At 39.2% G+C, this 16,058-nt stretch overlaps 1 protein-coding gene across 10 annotated transcripts in view; it reads right to left on the bottom strand.

The window, feature by feature from the left end:
- FANCD2 (FA complementation group D2) overlaps window positions 1-16,058 on the bottom strand; it is a 59,179-nt gene that overhangs the window by 38,255 nt on the left and 4,866 nt on the right. For 7 of the 10 annotated variants that reach the window (XM_032841593.1, XM_032841592.1, XM_032841590.1 and 4 more), the window contains exons 4-14: window positions 15,428-15,495; window positions 15,162-15,265; window positions 14,049-14,109; window positions 13,070-13,122; window positions 10,205-10,283; window positions 8,648-8,772; window positions 6,953-7,040; window positions 5,548-5,652; window positions 4,835-4,935; window positions 4,126-4,234; window positions 3,653-3,688 (exon numbers count right to left, since the gene is read on the bottom strand). In XM_032841593.1, the coding sequence (XP_032697484.1) occupies window positions 3,653-3,688; window positions 4,126-4,234; window positions 4,835-4,935; window positions 5,548-5,652; window positions 6,953-7,040; window positions 8,648-8,772; window positions 10,205-10,283; window positions 13,070-13,122; window positions 14,049-14,109; window positions 15,162-15,265; window positions 15,428-15,495 (929 nt within the window). The remainder of the gene's footprint in view (window positions 1-3,652; window positions 3,689-4,125; window positions 4,235-4,834; window positions 4,936-5,547; window positions 5,653-6,952; window positions 7,041-8,647; window positions 8,773-10,204; window positions 10,284-13,069; window positions 13,123-14,048; window positions 14,110-15,161; window positions 15,266-15,427; window positions 15,496-16,058) is intronic. The other 3 variants (XM_032841584.1, XM_032841589.1, XM_032841586.1) reach the window with 3 other exon arrangements.

The raw sequence follows: 16,058 nt of genomic DNA, 5'->3' as shown, positions 1-16,058 counted from the left end.
GGGTGCCTGGATGGCTCAGTGGGTTAAGCCTCTGCCTTAGGCTCGGGTCATGATCTCAGGGTCCTGAGATAGAGCCCCACATCAGGCTCTCTGCTCAGGAGGGAGCCTGCTTCCCCCTTCTCTCTACCTGCCTCTCTGCCTACTTGTGATCTCTCTGTCAAATAAATAAATAAAATATTTAAAATGAATGAGCTAGACTACATTTTTTGACAGACACTCACAACATTGCGAAGTTTAAAAAAAAAGCAACCTACAAGACAATAGTAAGATTTATTTTTGTAAACACAATATACATAAATATGTTTAAATGTAAGAGTTAGAATGCCTGCACTCACATACACATACAGCTTGTATATGAATAAGAAAAAAGTCTGGAAGAATCATCCATGAAGAATGGAACAGAGAGTGAAGAAAACCTTTTTAACATTTTTAACATTTTAACATTTTTTAGATTCCTCGTGGGGTTTTATCTCCACAATTAGCTTGTATTAAATATGTTTTAAAAAGAAGGTTATAGAGCAACATCATCTGTCACAATAGCTCAGTATTTATTCACTGTAATTAGTTGATTGTATATGTTTGTTTATATTTGTAAATTTGTTTCTTTCATGTATTATCAGCATAAAGAATTTTTACCTAGTTTAAAAAAGAAAAAGAAAGTTAAAAAAAAGTCAAGCAGCACAAAAAATAAAAACTATTCAGAGCTCATACAACTCAACAGCAAAACACTGAACAACCCAATTTAAAAGATGGATCGAGAATTTCTTTTTTTTATAGATTTTTATTTATTTGAGAGAGAGAGAGGGTGCACGCACAAGCAGGGGGAGCAGCAAGCAGAGGGAGAAGCAGGCTCGCCACAGAGCAGGGAGCCTGACACAGGACTCCATCCCAAGACCCTGGGATCATGACCTGAGCTGAAGGCAGATGCTTAACTGACTGAGCCACCAAGGTGCCCCACCAAGGATTTTTTTTCTTTTTTTAAGATTTTTTTTTTTTTAATTTGACAGACAGAGATCACAAGTAGTAGGCAGAGAGGCTGACAGAGAGAGAGGAGGAAGCAGGCTCCCCGTGGAGCAGAGAGCCCGATGTGGGGCTGGATCCCAGGACCCTGGGATCATGACCCGAGCTGAAGGCAGAGGCTTTAACCCACTGAGCCACCCAGGTGCCCTGGGATTTTTTTTTTTTAATGTTTCTTTTTATTTTTCATTTTTAAAGACTTTATTTGTTTGACAGAGAAAGAGGGTACACAAGCAGGGGGAGTGGGAGAGGGAGAAGTGGGCTCCCTGCAGAATCCTGATGGAGGGTTTGAGCCCAGGACCTGAGCCAAAGGCAGATAGATGCCTAATGACTGAGCCACCCAGGCACCCCTGCCCACCAAGGATCTTCTCGAAATTTTTTCATTTTAGAGACAGCAAGCACGAATGGTGGGTTGGGGGAAGGGTAGAGGGAGAGAGAGCCTGACATGGGCCTCCATCTCTGAGATCATGCCTGAAATGAAATCAAGAGCGGACACTTAAGCACTGAGTTAAGCTCAGACTGAGCCACCCAGGTACCCCTGGGCCTAGATCTGAACAGACATTTTCTCAAAGACATACGAATGGCCAAAAGACACATGAAAAGATGTTCAACGTCACTAATCATCAGGAATGTAAATCACAATGCGATATCACCTCATACATGTCAAAATGGCTATCATTAAAAAAAGACAAGAGACAACAAGTGATGTTGAAGATGTAGAGAAAGGGAACCCTTGTGCATTGCTGGTGGAATATAAATTGGTGTAGCCCCTATGGAAAACAGTATGGAGGTTCCTCAAAAAATTAAAAGTAGAAATATCATGTGATCCAGAAATTCTACTTCTGGGTATTTTTTCAAAATAACTAAAAATTAATTCGACAAAATATCTGCACACCTATGATCCCTGTACATTATTTACAATAGCGAAGACATGGAGGCAACCTAAGTGAAAAGCAAATGTGGTAAGTACACAGATACACACAAACACACACCTACCTAGACACACACAGACACACCTTGGAATATTATTCAGCCATTAAAAGAATGAAATCTTGCCATTTTTAACAATATGGACAGATCTTGAGGGTATTATGCTAAGTGAACTAAGTCAGACAAAGACAAATACCTTATGATCTTGCTTGTATGTGGAACTTATAAAATAAAGAAACAACAAAACAAAACACACAAAAAACTGAATTCATTGACACAACAGATTAGTAGTTACCAGAGGCAGGGGGGGTTTAGTCAGTAGATCACACAACTCTTAATCTTGGTTGTAATTTCAAGCCCCACATTGGGTAGAGGGATTATTTAAAAATAAAATCTTAAAAAAAAAAAAAAAGGATTTTCCTGTTATAAAATAAATAATGGGGCACCTGGGTAGCTTAGTCAGTTAAGTGTCTGACTCCTGATTTTGGCTCAGGTCATGATCTCAGGAATGTGAGTTCAAGCCCCTCACTGGGGTCTTGGGTATCTCATTGGGTATCATAAATATGTATATTTTAAAAATATACATATATAAAAAGACATTGTAGAAGCATATAAAATGTTTATGATACAATGTCAAGAGAAAAAAATCAGAATGCAAAAATTACATAATAATTAGAAATCTGTAAAAACAGGGGCGCCTGGGTGGCTCAGTGGGTTAAGCCGCTGCCTTTGGCTCGGGTCAGGGTCTCAGGGTCCTGGGATCGAGCCCCACATCGAGCCCCGCATCGGGCTCTCTGCTCAGCAGGGAGCCTGCTTCCCTCTCTCTCTCTTCCTGCCTCTCCGTCTACTTGTGATCTCTCTCTGTCAAATAAATAAATAAAATCTTTAAAAAAAAAAAAAAAAAAAAAAAAAAAAAAAAAAAAAAAAAAAAAAAAGAAATCTGTAAAAACAGATAAAACAGGTATATAGGTGGCCAACCATTATGCAAAAATGAAAAAAGAAAGAGTTGTACTAGGGTATTTTGATCCTTCCCCAAAAAACTGAGTTTTTCATTGTTTAATTCACTATTGTAAAAGCTTTTAAAATAGCCACCCAACAACTGGATAATCTGACAGAACCTCACAAAACAAAACAGATTCCAACTAATGAAAAATCCTTAATGGGAACCAAGTAGTACATAAGAAACACAATCATCTGGCTTCTCACAGAAGAAAAAATTTCCATAATTAAGACAGATTCAGTACTGCTGCCTTGACGGTGAATGGATGGACTATTTGACTCACTCTGGTGAGGCTGACACGGGCAAAGGTAAGTAAACATGGAATGCCATTATCTTGACAATTACATTTGCCAGAAGGAAGGGTAACCAGACAGACACAGGGACCCAACCCATGCCCCAATTGACTCCTGTCTTCACTTCATCTGTGGGGACTTGGTTCTTTGGGACTGCAACTCACTGTGCTTGATTGGAATGTTAATATTTCCCCTTATGGATAGCCTGGGTTTATTTCATTGCCAAAATGAGTAGGAAACACTATCTAGCAAGTCATCCCCTCTAGATTATCTTCTCCAGACAGCTAATGCTTATTATGCAGCTACAGAAGGCATAGAAGGGATGACTGGAGAGAGTGACAGAAAAGGAAAACTAGCCATATAATTAATTTTAAGTCCACAGTACTTAAAATTCATAGTATCATGAGTTTACCTTGTGTTCAGACACTGAGGCAGTGTTTTCAATCGCCTAGAAAAAAAAGGGTCACGAAAGTATTATAACACATAAGTAGAACATGTTTCACCTTACTATTTTTTTTTTTTTAAGATTTTGTTTTATTTATTTGACAGAGAGAGAGATCACAAGTAGGCAGAGAGAGAGAGGAGGAAGCAAGCTCCCTTCCGAGCAGAGAGCCCAATGCGGGACTTGATCCCAGGACCCTGAGATCATGACCTGAGCCAAAGACAGAGGCTTAACCCACTGAGCCACCCAGGCGCCCCATGTTTCACCTTACTGAGCATGCCCCATTCTCCTGAGAAGCAATCTGTCCATCTGGGAACCATCATCTGTCACTTCTACTTGACTGATTTTCAACACTTTAATTTCCACCTACCTTTACTTCCATATCCATCACTGATTACCACCTACTCCCGCCTTATGTTCAAAGTCATGAAGATCTCACTCACCTTAATCCAGGCTTCTGAAATGATCTTCTCATATCTAACAGCTGACCTTATTACATCAAAGAGGAGAATAACACAGTCCTGACTGTTGTTTTCTTGATTTCCTGAAGAACTACAAGCAGCAGAGGGGGAAAAAAATAATTCTTCCACTTACCAGAGAGGAACCTATAAAACCTGGGTTCCCGTTACTAGCCAAGTGCCTGTTCCAAGGCCAGCTTCATGTGTAAAATGGCTAATAAACTTGTACTGTAGTCTATCTAAGAATGATCTGAATTGCCTGGAGAATACACCCCACCCGCCCACGTACACATATACACATATATTACAAGTACTACATACATATGATTTGAAGCACTGTATAGTGATACATGCAAACAATATTATTACCATTATTTTTAGTTGCAAGTATTTTTTTTTTAAAGATTTTTATTTATTTATTTGACAGACAGAGATCACAAGTAGGCAGAGAAGCAGGCAGAGAGAGAGAGGAGGAAGCAGGCTCTCCGCCGAGCAGAGAGCCCGATGCAGGGCTCGATCCCAGGACCCTGGGATCATGACCTGAGCCGAAGGCAGAGGCTTTAACCCACTGAGCCACCCAGGTGCCCCTTTAGTTGCAAGTATTAAGATCTACTGTCCTGGCTTCAGAATAAATGTCAGAAAACTTGCCTTGCCTATGTGAGAAAAAGGGTAGTAACTGTCAATGACATTATACCTTTGTTGTCCTTTATTTTTCAACTTGCTTTGGGAAGCCTGCAACCGTGATGGCAAAATACAATGCTGCAGATCCAACTTCTCCCGGAGCTCAGAAATTACCTGTGGAAAATAAATATTAAGTTATGTGTTCTGCTCATTCATAGTGGATGGGCACACTTCGTTCTTTCAATAGAACCATAACAATCCCCTGAAAGACTGAGTAAGAATCACTAAAGGTTAAACAAGGCTTTTTATAAGATTTTATTTTTAAGTAATCTCTATATACAACATGGGGCTCAAACTCACAACTCTAAGATCAAAGGTCACATGCTCTACTGACTGACCTATGGAGTGCCCCTAGACAAGGCATTTTAAAAATGAGAGTTGATGAAAATAGTTAATGCAAGGATAGTATGTCATGCCCTTCAAAATTCCAGAACTCCTTGAGGTATTACAATGAAATAGCAAATAAAACTGTGTAATGGCTTATATGCAACAATAAATCTGGCTAGTTCCATTCCATCGCCTGAATACTATCTGGATTAAGCAGCATCATCAGTAGGTTTGGGAACAGGGAAGAATTAGAAACTATAGTTTTAATAATGTATCTTGATGTATCTTCATCTAGGTACGTCTTTTCCAATACTGACTTTCACAAGGGCACCACTGCTATACTCTGTACTCTCAGAGATGTAGCAAACAATTGGTGTTTGTTGGGAAATAATAGGGTACCTCAAGTGCATCTGCAGCTGTTACAGAATGAAGAATGAACTTGATTATCACAGGTAAATCGTCCAGTTTGACAGATAACAGCTTACCCATCACCAACTGGCGGACCTAAACATAAAAAGCAAAAAATCCTTAAATATTTCTATGTTAATACCTCAACCTAGTACTGACCTGTTAGGTAAAATCAGAAAATCTACTTTTCTCATTCAGTTTTCTCACTTGTCATTTAGGAGGAAAAACACCTCATTTTATTTTCAATTTTATTCCAACTTACAAGTTTTTTTTTTTTTGAAGATTTTATTTAATTTATTTTACAGAGAGAGAAAGAGAGATCACAAGTAGGCAGAGAGGCAGGCAGGCAGAGAGGGGGAAGCAGGCTCCTCACTGAGCAAAGAGCCCGATGTGGGGCTCGATCCCAGGACCCTGAGACCATGACCTGAGCTGAAGGCAGAGGCTTAAACCACAGAGCCACCCAGGCACCCCCAACTTACAAGCTTTTAATTGTTAATGCCACAGTTTCCTCAAAAACAGACAGGTGTTGGGGCAGCTGGGTGGCTCGGTCAGTTAAGAGGCTGCCTTCGGCTCAGGTCATGATCCCAAGTTCATGGGATAGAGCCCCATGACGGGCTCCCTGCTCAGTGGAGAGCCTGCTTGTCCTCTTCTTCTGCCTGCCACTCTGCCTACTTGTATCCTCTCTCTCTCTCTGTGTCAAATTAATAAATAACATCTTAAAAAAACCAGACAGATGATAAACGTAAAAGTGTTATTATCTTATAATTTAGAGCCTGAATTTTCCACTGGCTAAAGGAAGACACATAAAATTGTTATTCCTATGAGGAGCAGTGTGTAAGTATTATCCAAGATAGAGATTTCCACTAAAACTTACTGCTTTGAAACAGAGCAGCAAATCCATCATACTATGGCATATGAAGTTCATCAGAAAGAAAGAGATGAAATGTCATTCAATATAATTTAAAAAAAAAATTTTTTTAAAGATTTTATTTATTTATTTTACAGAGAGAGATCACAAGCAGGCAGAGAGCCCGATGCGGGGCTCGATCCTAGGACCCTGAGATCATGACCTGAGCCGAAGGCAGCGGCTTAACCCACTGAACCACCCAGGCGCCCCTCAAAAATTTTTTAAAGATTTATTTATTTGAGAGAGAGAGAGAGAACATGAGCAGAGGGGAGGGCAGAGGGAAAGGGAAAAGCGGACTCCCTGCTCAGCAGGAATCCGACATGCAGCTTGATCCTGGGACTTTGGGATCATAACCTGAGCCACCCAGATAACCCTGCATCGTTTCAAAATGAAACTTTATACGCAACTGCTTCATAGCAATAAATGACTGACATTGGTTCTGGAGGTAACAAAGCTGGCTCTGTTTCTGGAGAGCGGAGTCCTTCCTACCTGAGACAGGAGCTTCAGGTCAAGTCGGAGGCTGGAAAGGACATCCAGGATAGGAACAGTGAGTGCAGTATTCTCCATTAAAAGGTCACTGTGAATGGTACAAAAAGAGAAAAACTGTGTAACTTTTACCAGAGCTGGGCAGATAATTACTCAGAAAAACCACTCAGAATATGGGAAGAGAGGACATACTCAGTTCTCACTAAACTTGTTAGGAGTGTATTTCATTAAAAAAAAATTTTTTTTTAAGATTTTATCTATTTACTTGGAGAGAGAGAGTGAGCACATAGGCAAGTGGGAGGAGGGAGAGGCACAGGGAGAAGCAGACCCCCCACTGAGCAGGGAGCCCAACGCAGGGCTCAATCCCAGGATCCCAGGACTCTGGGATCATAACCTAAGCCAAAGGCAGGACGCTTAACTGACTGAGCCTCTCAGGCATCCCTAAAAATTATTTTGATCTAAATAAAAATACATGCTTGGGCCATCTGGGTGGCTCAGTTGGTTAAGCATCTGACTTTGGCTCAGGTCATGACCTCAGGGTCCATAGAGGACCACAGAGTTGTGAAGGTTAAATGAAATAAAGTAGGAGTGGCTAGGTGGCTCATAAAATTGTTATTCCTATGAGGAAGGAGCAAGGAGCAAGGAGCCTGTTTTTCCCTCTCTCTTTGCCCTCCCCTCACTCATGCTTGCTCTCTCTCTCAAATAAAATCTTAAAAAAACCCACATGTTCATTACAAAAAATTCAAACAGAAGAGAAATGAGAAGCCCTTTCCCCACCATATCCACTACCCACAGGAAACCACTATTGAGTTGGGCACATATCCTTCCTGAGAAAAGGAAAAAGAAAACCTACAACAATTACAGGGAATTATGAGAAGTATGACACATGTACATGCAAGGCATTACAGGAGAAGAGAATAGAGAATAGTGATGGAGTCTAAAAAAAGGCTATGTAAAAGGACAAGCTGGAATTAAGCAGGCAAAGTGGGTGGTATACTGCTACAACCAGAGGGAGCAACCTACCCAAAAGCACAAAGGGAAGAAATCAATGGACATTTCTGGAGGTAGTGTTGCAGACAACTAAAGGAAAGGAAGTATTACAAACTGAATTTTTAAAAACTATTTTGAGGGTAAGCAGGAAATTGCATTAAAACAGAAATCCTACTACAGAGGGATATTGTTCTCCCTTCTTTAATTAACTGCCCTACTAAGTACTATTTTTCATGTAAATGATAGTAAGCAACGCTCTTAGCAATGGGTCCAATGTGATGTACACCAGAATGAATCATTTAGGGACCAAAGAATGCAGATGTTTGGTAAGATCCACAAATGATTGGATATGGAGTCACAACTGAGGACTCCCTGGGTAGAATACATGCTAATGAAACAGATGGATCATGTCTAGGTCTCCAAAGACCAAATTTATATGCCTAATCCTAAGGCAAACTTCATATTCACAACCACTATACTATTTTTAAAAAAGTAGATGGGTTACCCAAATATATATTCATTATTACAAAAACAAGTCAAATCCCACACCTACTCATGGAAGGCAGATACCATCCTCTTTCATAAATAGGAATACATTACTACTATTGTTTTTAGACAAGATCAGGCATGCTCAGGGTGGTATGGTCGTAGACCTACTACTGTTTTCATTCTGCAGAGTTAAGGCTCCCACAGTGGGAATTTACCCACCTGAGTTCTTTCCCCACATCAGCATGCTGGGAATCCCCTAGGATCTCAGGAAGGCTGGTGACAAAGTCATGCTGCAGGTACAGCGGAGCAATACTGATCAGCTGCATGAGCTTGGTGGTGAGATCCTGCAGTGGAGGATACCATTAGAATTGTTGCACACTAACCAAAACAGAGAAAGATGTCCTCCTCATGAAATGCAGAGATAGAATCATTTTTGTACAACATGGCACCTATACATACATTCAAACTCAAAGCCTAAATACAGAGGTTAATGACCCAGAAGTTTTCACACATGGTATGGTACATCATCTACTGGGTCTGTTGTATACTTTACTTCATTTAAGATTTTATTTATTTATTTGAGAGAAAAGGAGTAGAGGGAGAAAGAGAGAGAGGGCATTAGCAGATGGACGGAGAAGCAGACTCCCCACTGATCAGGGAGCAGGACATGGGGCTATATCTTAGGAAACTGGGATCATGACCTAAGCAAAAGGCAAATGCTTAACCAAATGAGCCACCTAGCCACTCCTACTTTATTTCATTTAACCTTCACAACTCTATGGAGTCTGTGTGACAATTCCTTTTTTTTTTTTTTTTAACTTTTCGAGGTTTTTTTTTTGAAGATTTTATTTGACAGAGAGATTGAGAGAGAGCACAAGTAGGCAGCGCAGCAGGCAGAGGAAGAGGGAGAGGGAGAAGCACGCTCCCTGCTGAGCAGAAGCGATGCGGGGACCAATCCCAGGACCCTGGGATCAAGACCTGAGCTGAAGGCAGCCGCTTAACCAAGCCACCCAGGCACCCCTATTCTTTTTTTTTTTTTTTTTTAAGCATACTTCACACCCAACATGGGGCTTAAACTCACAACCCAGAGATCAAGAGTTGCATGCTGCACTGATTGAGTCAGCGAGGCGCCCCGACAATTCCCATTTTTAAAAGGTGAGGATATGCATTGCCCAAAAACACACAGTAAGTACAAAACAATAAACACAACAATACAGAATTTCAGTCCACATGGAATTCCAAAACTCATGTTCTTCCAAATAAAGATATAGCCTTGGAATGCCTAACAAAAATTAATAGAATGATTTAAAGAACTCTGGAAAGAAACAGGCCTTACACACTAGGCTCAAAACAGATTCAATTTTACCATGGTGCTTAATAACAAATCACATAATTGTAAAAACTTACTAACACTTTCCTCATATGTAATCAAATTAAACATTTGCAGCACGGTAGGTTGGTCTGGGATCTCACTGATTTTGAGAAATAAAACATAGTCATCTGTGTACTTTGAAAGCTACTTAATTTCTTTCCAAATATTTATTTAATAGATATCTAGTCATCATAATTAGAAAAATTTTTTTTCTGGAGAAATTTAAAGGGTGAAACATCCATGATTCCCAAATTATGAAAGATGAAAAAAGCTAATAAATAGAAAAATGTGAATTTTCAGTTTAGGAAAGGAAAAAAAAAAACCACTGCAAATTCCAAAAGTTTGATTAAGCATGGAAAACAGATTCTCTAAATCCAAGAGACAGAGCAAGTCCCAAAGCCTACCTTGCCATCCACAATTCTGTCAAGCCATTTCAGTTGACTGATGATGAGTCTAGGCATGTTAAGTCCATCACTGTTCACACTGAAATGTTAGGATAAGAAGACAGAAACTTAGCTTTTCTGATTTACACAACAGCAAACATTAATAGTGCACAAACCATTTCAGACATTCAATTAACACTTACTGAATGTTTATATATCACAACCTGTGTTAGACACACAGGTGACACAGGAAAAGCATGACACATACATGTTAAGATGGAAGAAGACACACTAAACTGTTAACAGTGGTTGCATCTGGGGAGGGTTTAGTAAGGTTAAGGAAGGTCTGGAGAGTATTTTTTAATAACAATGTAAACAAAAAAATAAAGGCAATAAACTTGAACAAACTAAACAAGAAAAATTTTAAAAGGTAGAAAAGTGTTAAGAATTGAAAAAAGCAAGCATATACTACTTTGGAAACATAAAAGGTCGAATTAGACTATGTCTGTCAAAGTACTGAAAACCATTTATAGATGAAGATATGCTGGGGGCACCTGGATGGCTCAGTTGTTTTAACACTCGACTCTTGGTTTTGGCTCCTGTCATGATCTCATGGGTCATGACATCAAGCCCTGTAAGGAGCTTCATGCTCAGTGGGGAGTCAGCTTGAAGATTCTCTCGCCCTTTGCCCCTCCCCCCACTCATGTGCATGCTCACATGTGTGCAAGTGTGCCCTCTCTAATAAATAAATAAATCTTAAAAAAAAAAAAAAAAGGAATGTTGGCTTAGTTATTATTTCTCCCCAAATGAGAGCATCTGCCTTCCTCCTCCTATGTCTGAAGTTTTGGACTACCTCCAGTTTTTTTCTTGACAGCATTCTTAGTCTTTGTTTAGTGCAGTCAAATTTAACTACTGAAAAAGACAAAAAACATCTACATGAGGGGCGCCTGGGTGGCTCAGTGGGTTAAGCCTCTGCCTTCGGCCCAGGTCATGATCTCAGGGTCCTGGGATCGAGCCCCGCATCGGGCTCTCTGCTCCGCGGGGAGCCTGCTTCCTCCTCTCTCCCGGCCTACTTGTGATCTCTCTCTCTCTCTCTCTCTCTCTCTCCCCGTCAAATAAATAAATAAAATCTTTAAAATAAATAAATAAATAAAATAAAACATCTACATGAGCAATTCAGGCAAAGTATCTGTGAAGATCTATCTTCAAGTGTATTATTACTATTTACAAAACCTAGAGGGGCGCATGGGTGGCTCAGTGGGTTAAGCCTCTGCCTTCGGCTCAGGTCATGATCTCAGAGTCCTGGGATGGAGCCCCGCACTGAGCTCTCTGCTTGGCAGGGAGCCTGCTTCTCCCTCTCTCTGCCTGCTTCTCTGTCTAGTTGTGATCTCTGTCAAATAAATAAAATCTTTAAAAACAAACAAACCTAGAAAAAAATACGTATTAAAAATGAGAAAGTAAAAATGACCTATAATCCTGTCCTCCAGAGATGTCTGTTATTAATATGCATATGTATCTATAGTATAGTGTATGTATTTTTTAAAAGATTTTATTTATTTAAGAGAGAGAAAGAGAAAGAGAGGACACATGCACGGGGGGAAGAGGAACTGGGAGGAAGGATCAGAGGAAGAGGGAGAGAGAAAATCCCAAGTGGACTCCAAGTTGAGCATGGTGCCCAATGCAGGGTTAGATCTCACGACCCTGAGATCATGACCCAAGTTGAAACCAAGAGTCTGATGCTTAACTGACTGAGCCACCCAACAGACCCTGTATTTTTTTTTTTTTTAAATAACATACTGGGCTAAACTGTAAATACTGATTTGTAACCTTACCTTTATTTCCAATTAATGCAAGGCATTAAATAGTCCTCTGTATAATTTTTAATGTCCACATAATATTCTATTATAGGGATGTACCTCATTTACTTAACCAATCCCCTAGAGCTGAACATCTCAATTGTTTACAATTTTTTGTTAAACAGTAATCTTATTCATTACTGTTTTCATTCAGTTATTACCTTAGGATAAATGAGAAGACATGGCTGAGCATTAAAGAGTATACAAAATCTCAGGTTTTGATACACACAACCTACTGCCCTTCAGAATGACTTGAACCAACTGATTATGTTTATCAGCAATGTATAAGCATGCTTGTTCATTACACTCAATAAGGGAGCTCCTTTGAGAGTAGAAAAAAATGTATGTATTGTTTTAAATTTGTATCTACTGGGGTGCCTGGGTGGCTCAGTGGGTTAAGCTTCTGCCTTCAGCTCAGGTCATGATCTCAGGGTCCTGGGATCGAGCCCCACTTCGGGCTCTCTGCTCAGCAGGGAGCCTGCTTCCCCCCCCCCTTTGCCTGCCTCTGCCTACTTGTGATATTTGTCTGTCAAATAAATAAATAAAATCTTTAAAAAAAATTTGTATCTTCGATTATTAATGAACATTTAGAAAAAAATGTTTGATGCTCTTGTTATTTCTTTGTGAATTGTCTGTTAATGACCTTTTTCTACTTTTCTATTAGGTTATTCTTTTTTTCCCAACTTAGTTATTTTTTAAAGCAAATTCTAAAAAATTTAGTATGCATACCCTACAAAATTGAAAGGGTAAAGAACAGTATTCATAGAACATCTGATTCCAGTCATTGGCTTCCCTCCTTTGAGACAACCACTATTCATAGTTTATTGTGTATCCTTCTAAGAATATGCAGTCATATAAACAGATGAAATTTCAAAAAAAGACCCCACTGGAATTTTAGCAGTCAATTAAGAATCTGGTGTCATGATCAATATGACTTTCAGAGAAACTGATGATGTTTCAGAGTAATCTTTTCAGAGAGAAACTTAAGCACACAAAGGCAATTTAAGCATTCCCGAATAATTCCACTTACTTTTCAAAAAGAAATTCTGGCAACTTTTCAAATAAAGTTTTGATAATGGCAGGCTGAAAAAGAAGACATAAGGAGTTAGGAGATGGTCTTTAAATACACAACAGAAATATATAATTAACCACAATTTGCTCCAACAAGAGCTCTTAGAGGAAAACCCTAATATAACTGAAATCTTATTTTAAGAATGGCCACTTGAATGCTGCCTACATTTTGAACATAAGCTGTTGGGACACAGAGACTTCTCAATGATGTGTCACCTAAAAAATTACCAAATGATTATGAAGGTAGCATTAAAATAATCAGATCATCAAAAATATTACTAAACATGACAACTGTTAACCTATGAAATGCAGACTTAAGATTATCAAATAGTTTGCAAGAAAAGATTTCTCTCCAGAGGAGTAAGAGGGGTCTTAAATGTAAGCTAACTAAATTATATTGAAGATTTCCAAAGAAAAGGAAGAGACAGGAGTATGGGAAGATTCACAGTGAAGATTCACAGAAGAAAAGAGAAAAAAAGGAGGACAGGGTAAAGCAAGACTTTCCAATGTACGTTTTTATAATCTGAAACACTTAAAACATGTTAACGCATTGTCTATTCAATATATTAATAGAGGAGGAGGAAAAGGGCAAAATCAAGTTAATCAGCAAGTAAAAATTGAAATGGGAGATGACACAGATGTGAATATAGCAGAGATATATAAGGTACTCAGAGCACAAGGGAGGAAAGTTTACAAATCAGGAAGGAGAGGCTGACAGAATAAGTGAGATTCCAAAGAAATGCAGTGGGCCAATCAGCTCAGTCCAAAGCCATAGTAATTGCCATACCAGATGCAGGTCAGCAATGAGGCTATGGTAAACTACTGCAAACCCAAATTCCCTGTTAATTCTACTAGACCCTGAGCTCAGGCGTTATACTTGGGCATACACCACAAATCAAGTCCATCAAATGTACACAGAAAAAGTGACACAGTCTCACCTGTAATATGTCAATTCCCAGAAGCAATTTAATGAGGCTCTTAGAGTAAGATGTGCCTATGCTGTTAAAAAAAAGGAAAAAAAAAAAAGATTTGTTTTCTATTTGTTTTCCTTGTCTTAATGTTTTTATCATTTCTTCATAAAATTGGTTGAATAAACAATTTTTTAATTTTTTTGAAGATTTAAAAAATTTTTAATTTGTCAGAGAGAAAAAGCAAGCATGAGAGCCCACAAGCAGGGGAAGCAGCAGACAAAAAGAGAAGCAGGCTCTGCACTGAGCAAGGAGCTTGATGTGGGATTCAATCCCAGGACCCTAGGAACATGACCGGAGCCAAAGGCAGAAGCTTAATAGACTGAGCCACCGGGTGTCCCAAATATACAATATTTAAAGAGAAACTATCCTGTTATAGCAGAAATACAGAACATGAAAAAATGGCTTTAAAAAAAAAAAAAAGATTTTATTTGAGAGAGAAAGAGGGAGAGCAAATGTGTGCACAAGCAGGGGGAGTGAGAAAGGGAGAAGCAGGCTGCCCACTGAGCAGGGAGCCTGGTGTGGGGCTTGATCCCAGAACTCTGGGATCATGACTTGAGCCAAAGACAGTCACTTAACTGTGCCACCCAGGCATCCCTGCTCTTTTTTTTCTTTTTTTAAGATTTTATTTTTTTATGGGGGCGGGGCCCAGAAAGAGTGAGCATGAGCTGGGGGAGAAGCAGAGAGGGAGGAAGAGAGAATCTGAAGCAGACCCTGAGCTGAGCACAGAACCTGATGCAGGGCTCAATCTCACAACTCTGAGATCATGACCTGAGCCAAAAATAGAAGTCGGACGCTCAACCCAGTGAGTCACCCAGGTGCCAAGAGAAGATGACTCTTACACAGGGAGAAGTAGAGAGTTAAAATTCTATCAACACAGATGAGACACACTCTAGAACACATTCTGGTTCTTAGTCTCATCACTATAAATTAATAATTTAAAGGTTAAAACTGAAGATAAAACAGTTATAAATAAAAAGTGAAATTCAAAAAATTGCATTCTCCCCCCACCAATCACCATCCCCCAATCCAGTTAGTATAACAGATTAAATGTCAGCAAGATTCCAAGCCTCCAGTCCATACCTGGCTTCCTCATCCTGCAGACGTTCACATGACAAAAGGCAGCTCCTGAAACTGTCTTGGTCCTCAATGTAAGATTCTAGGCCACTAACAAATTCTTCTATTATCTTAATGATATTGAAAAAACAAAGAGTAAGATTTTCAGTTTAACATTTGCTGTAGGTTAGCTAAAAATCATTCTAGTCCATTCAACTTTATGCCAGCGTCTTAATATTCCCAATTCCAGAGTAGTGCTGGCAAAAGCGAAAGTACCAGGAAGAAACTCATACTTTGGGATAAGAAGGATGTTTCCTCAGAGTCTGAAAGAGCTTCTTTTGGAAAACAACTTGATCCACAGCTAAGAGGAAAAAACAGTTGATTAGCAGAGTCTTTAATACCTCCCACCATAGTTTTACTTTCCTAAATATAAGTTTCATATCTTGTGAAACCAATAAGGATATTTTTAACCTAATTTCAGAGCCAAATTTTTCTAAACCCATGGGAAAACAGATTTAGCTTTGACAGAGGATAGCTGCTAAGTGTTCTAAAAAGATATGGAATAATGGAGTAATTGATGCCCTAAAAGCAGGGCTTTAAATGGCTTTATAAATTTTCTTCTGAAATTACTCTGACACAGATCTAATTATTCTCTTGAGTATTAATTTATTTTTCCACAAGAAAACACAAAGTATTATTGGTATATGCCATTTTTTCTAAAAAAAAGTTTTAAAAAATTAATAAAAAATAAAAAATTAGAATTACTTAACATGCATTAATCAGTACTAGAGACTATAAAAATACTCTCTAAAAAGCAGTATCGGGGCACCTGGGTGGCTCAGTGGGTTAGAGCCTCTGCCTTTGCCTAAAGTCATGATCCCAGGGTCCTGGGATCAAGCCCCGCCTCGAGCTCTCTGCTCAGTG

Source organism: Lontra canadensis, unplaced genomic scaffold, assembly GCF_010015895.1.
Source record: "Lontra canadensis isolate GAN:19392208 unplaced genomic scaffold, GSC_riverotter_1.0 scaffold124, whole genome shotgun sequence".
Taxonomy (NCBI): domain Eukaryota; kingdom Metazoa; phylum Chordata; class Mammalia; order Carnivora; family Mustelidae; genus Lontra; species Lontra canadensis.
The sequence above is the reverse complement of the archived record's forward strand: the minus strand, read 5'-3'. Positions and strand labels throughout refer to the sequence as shown.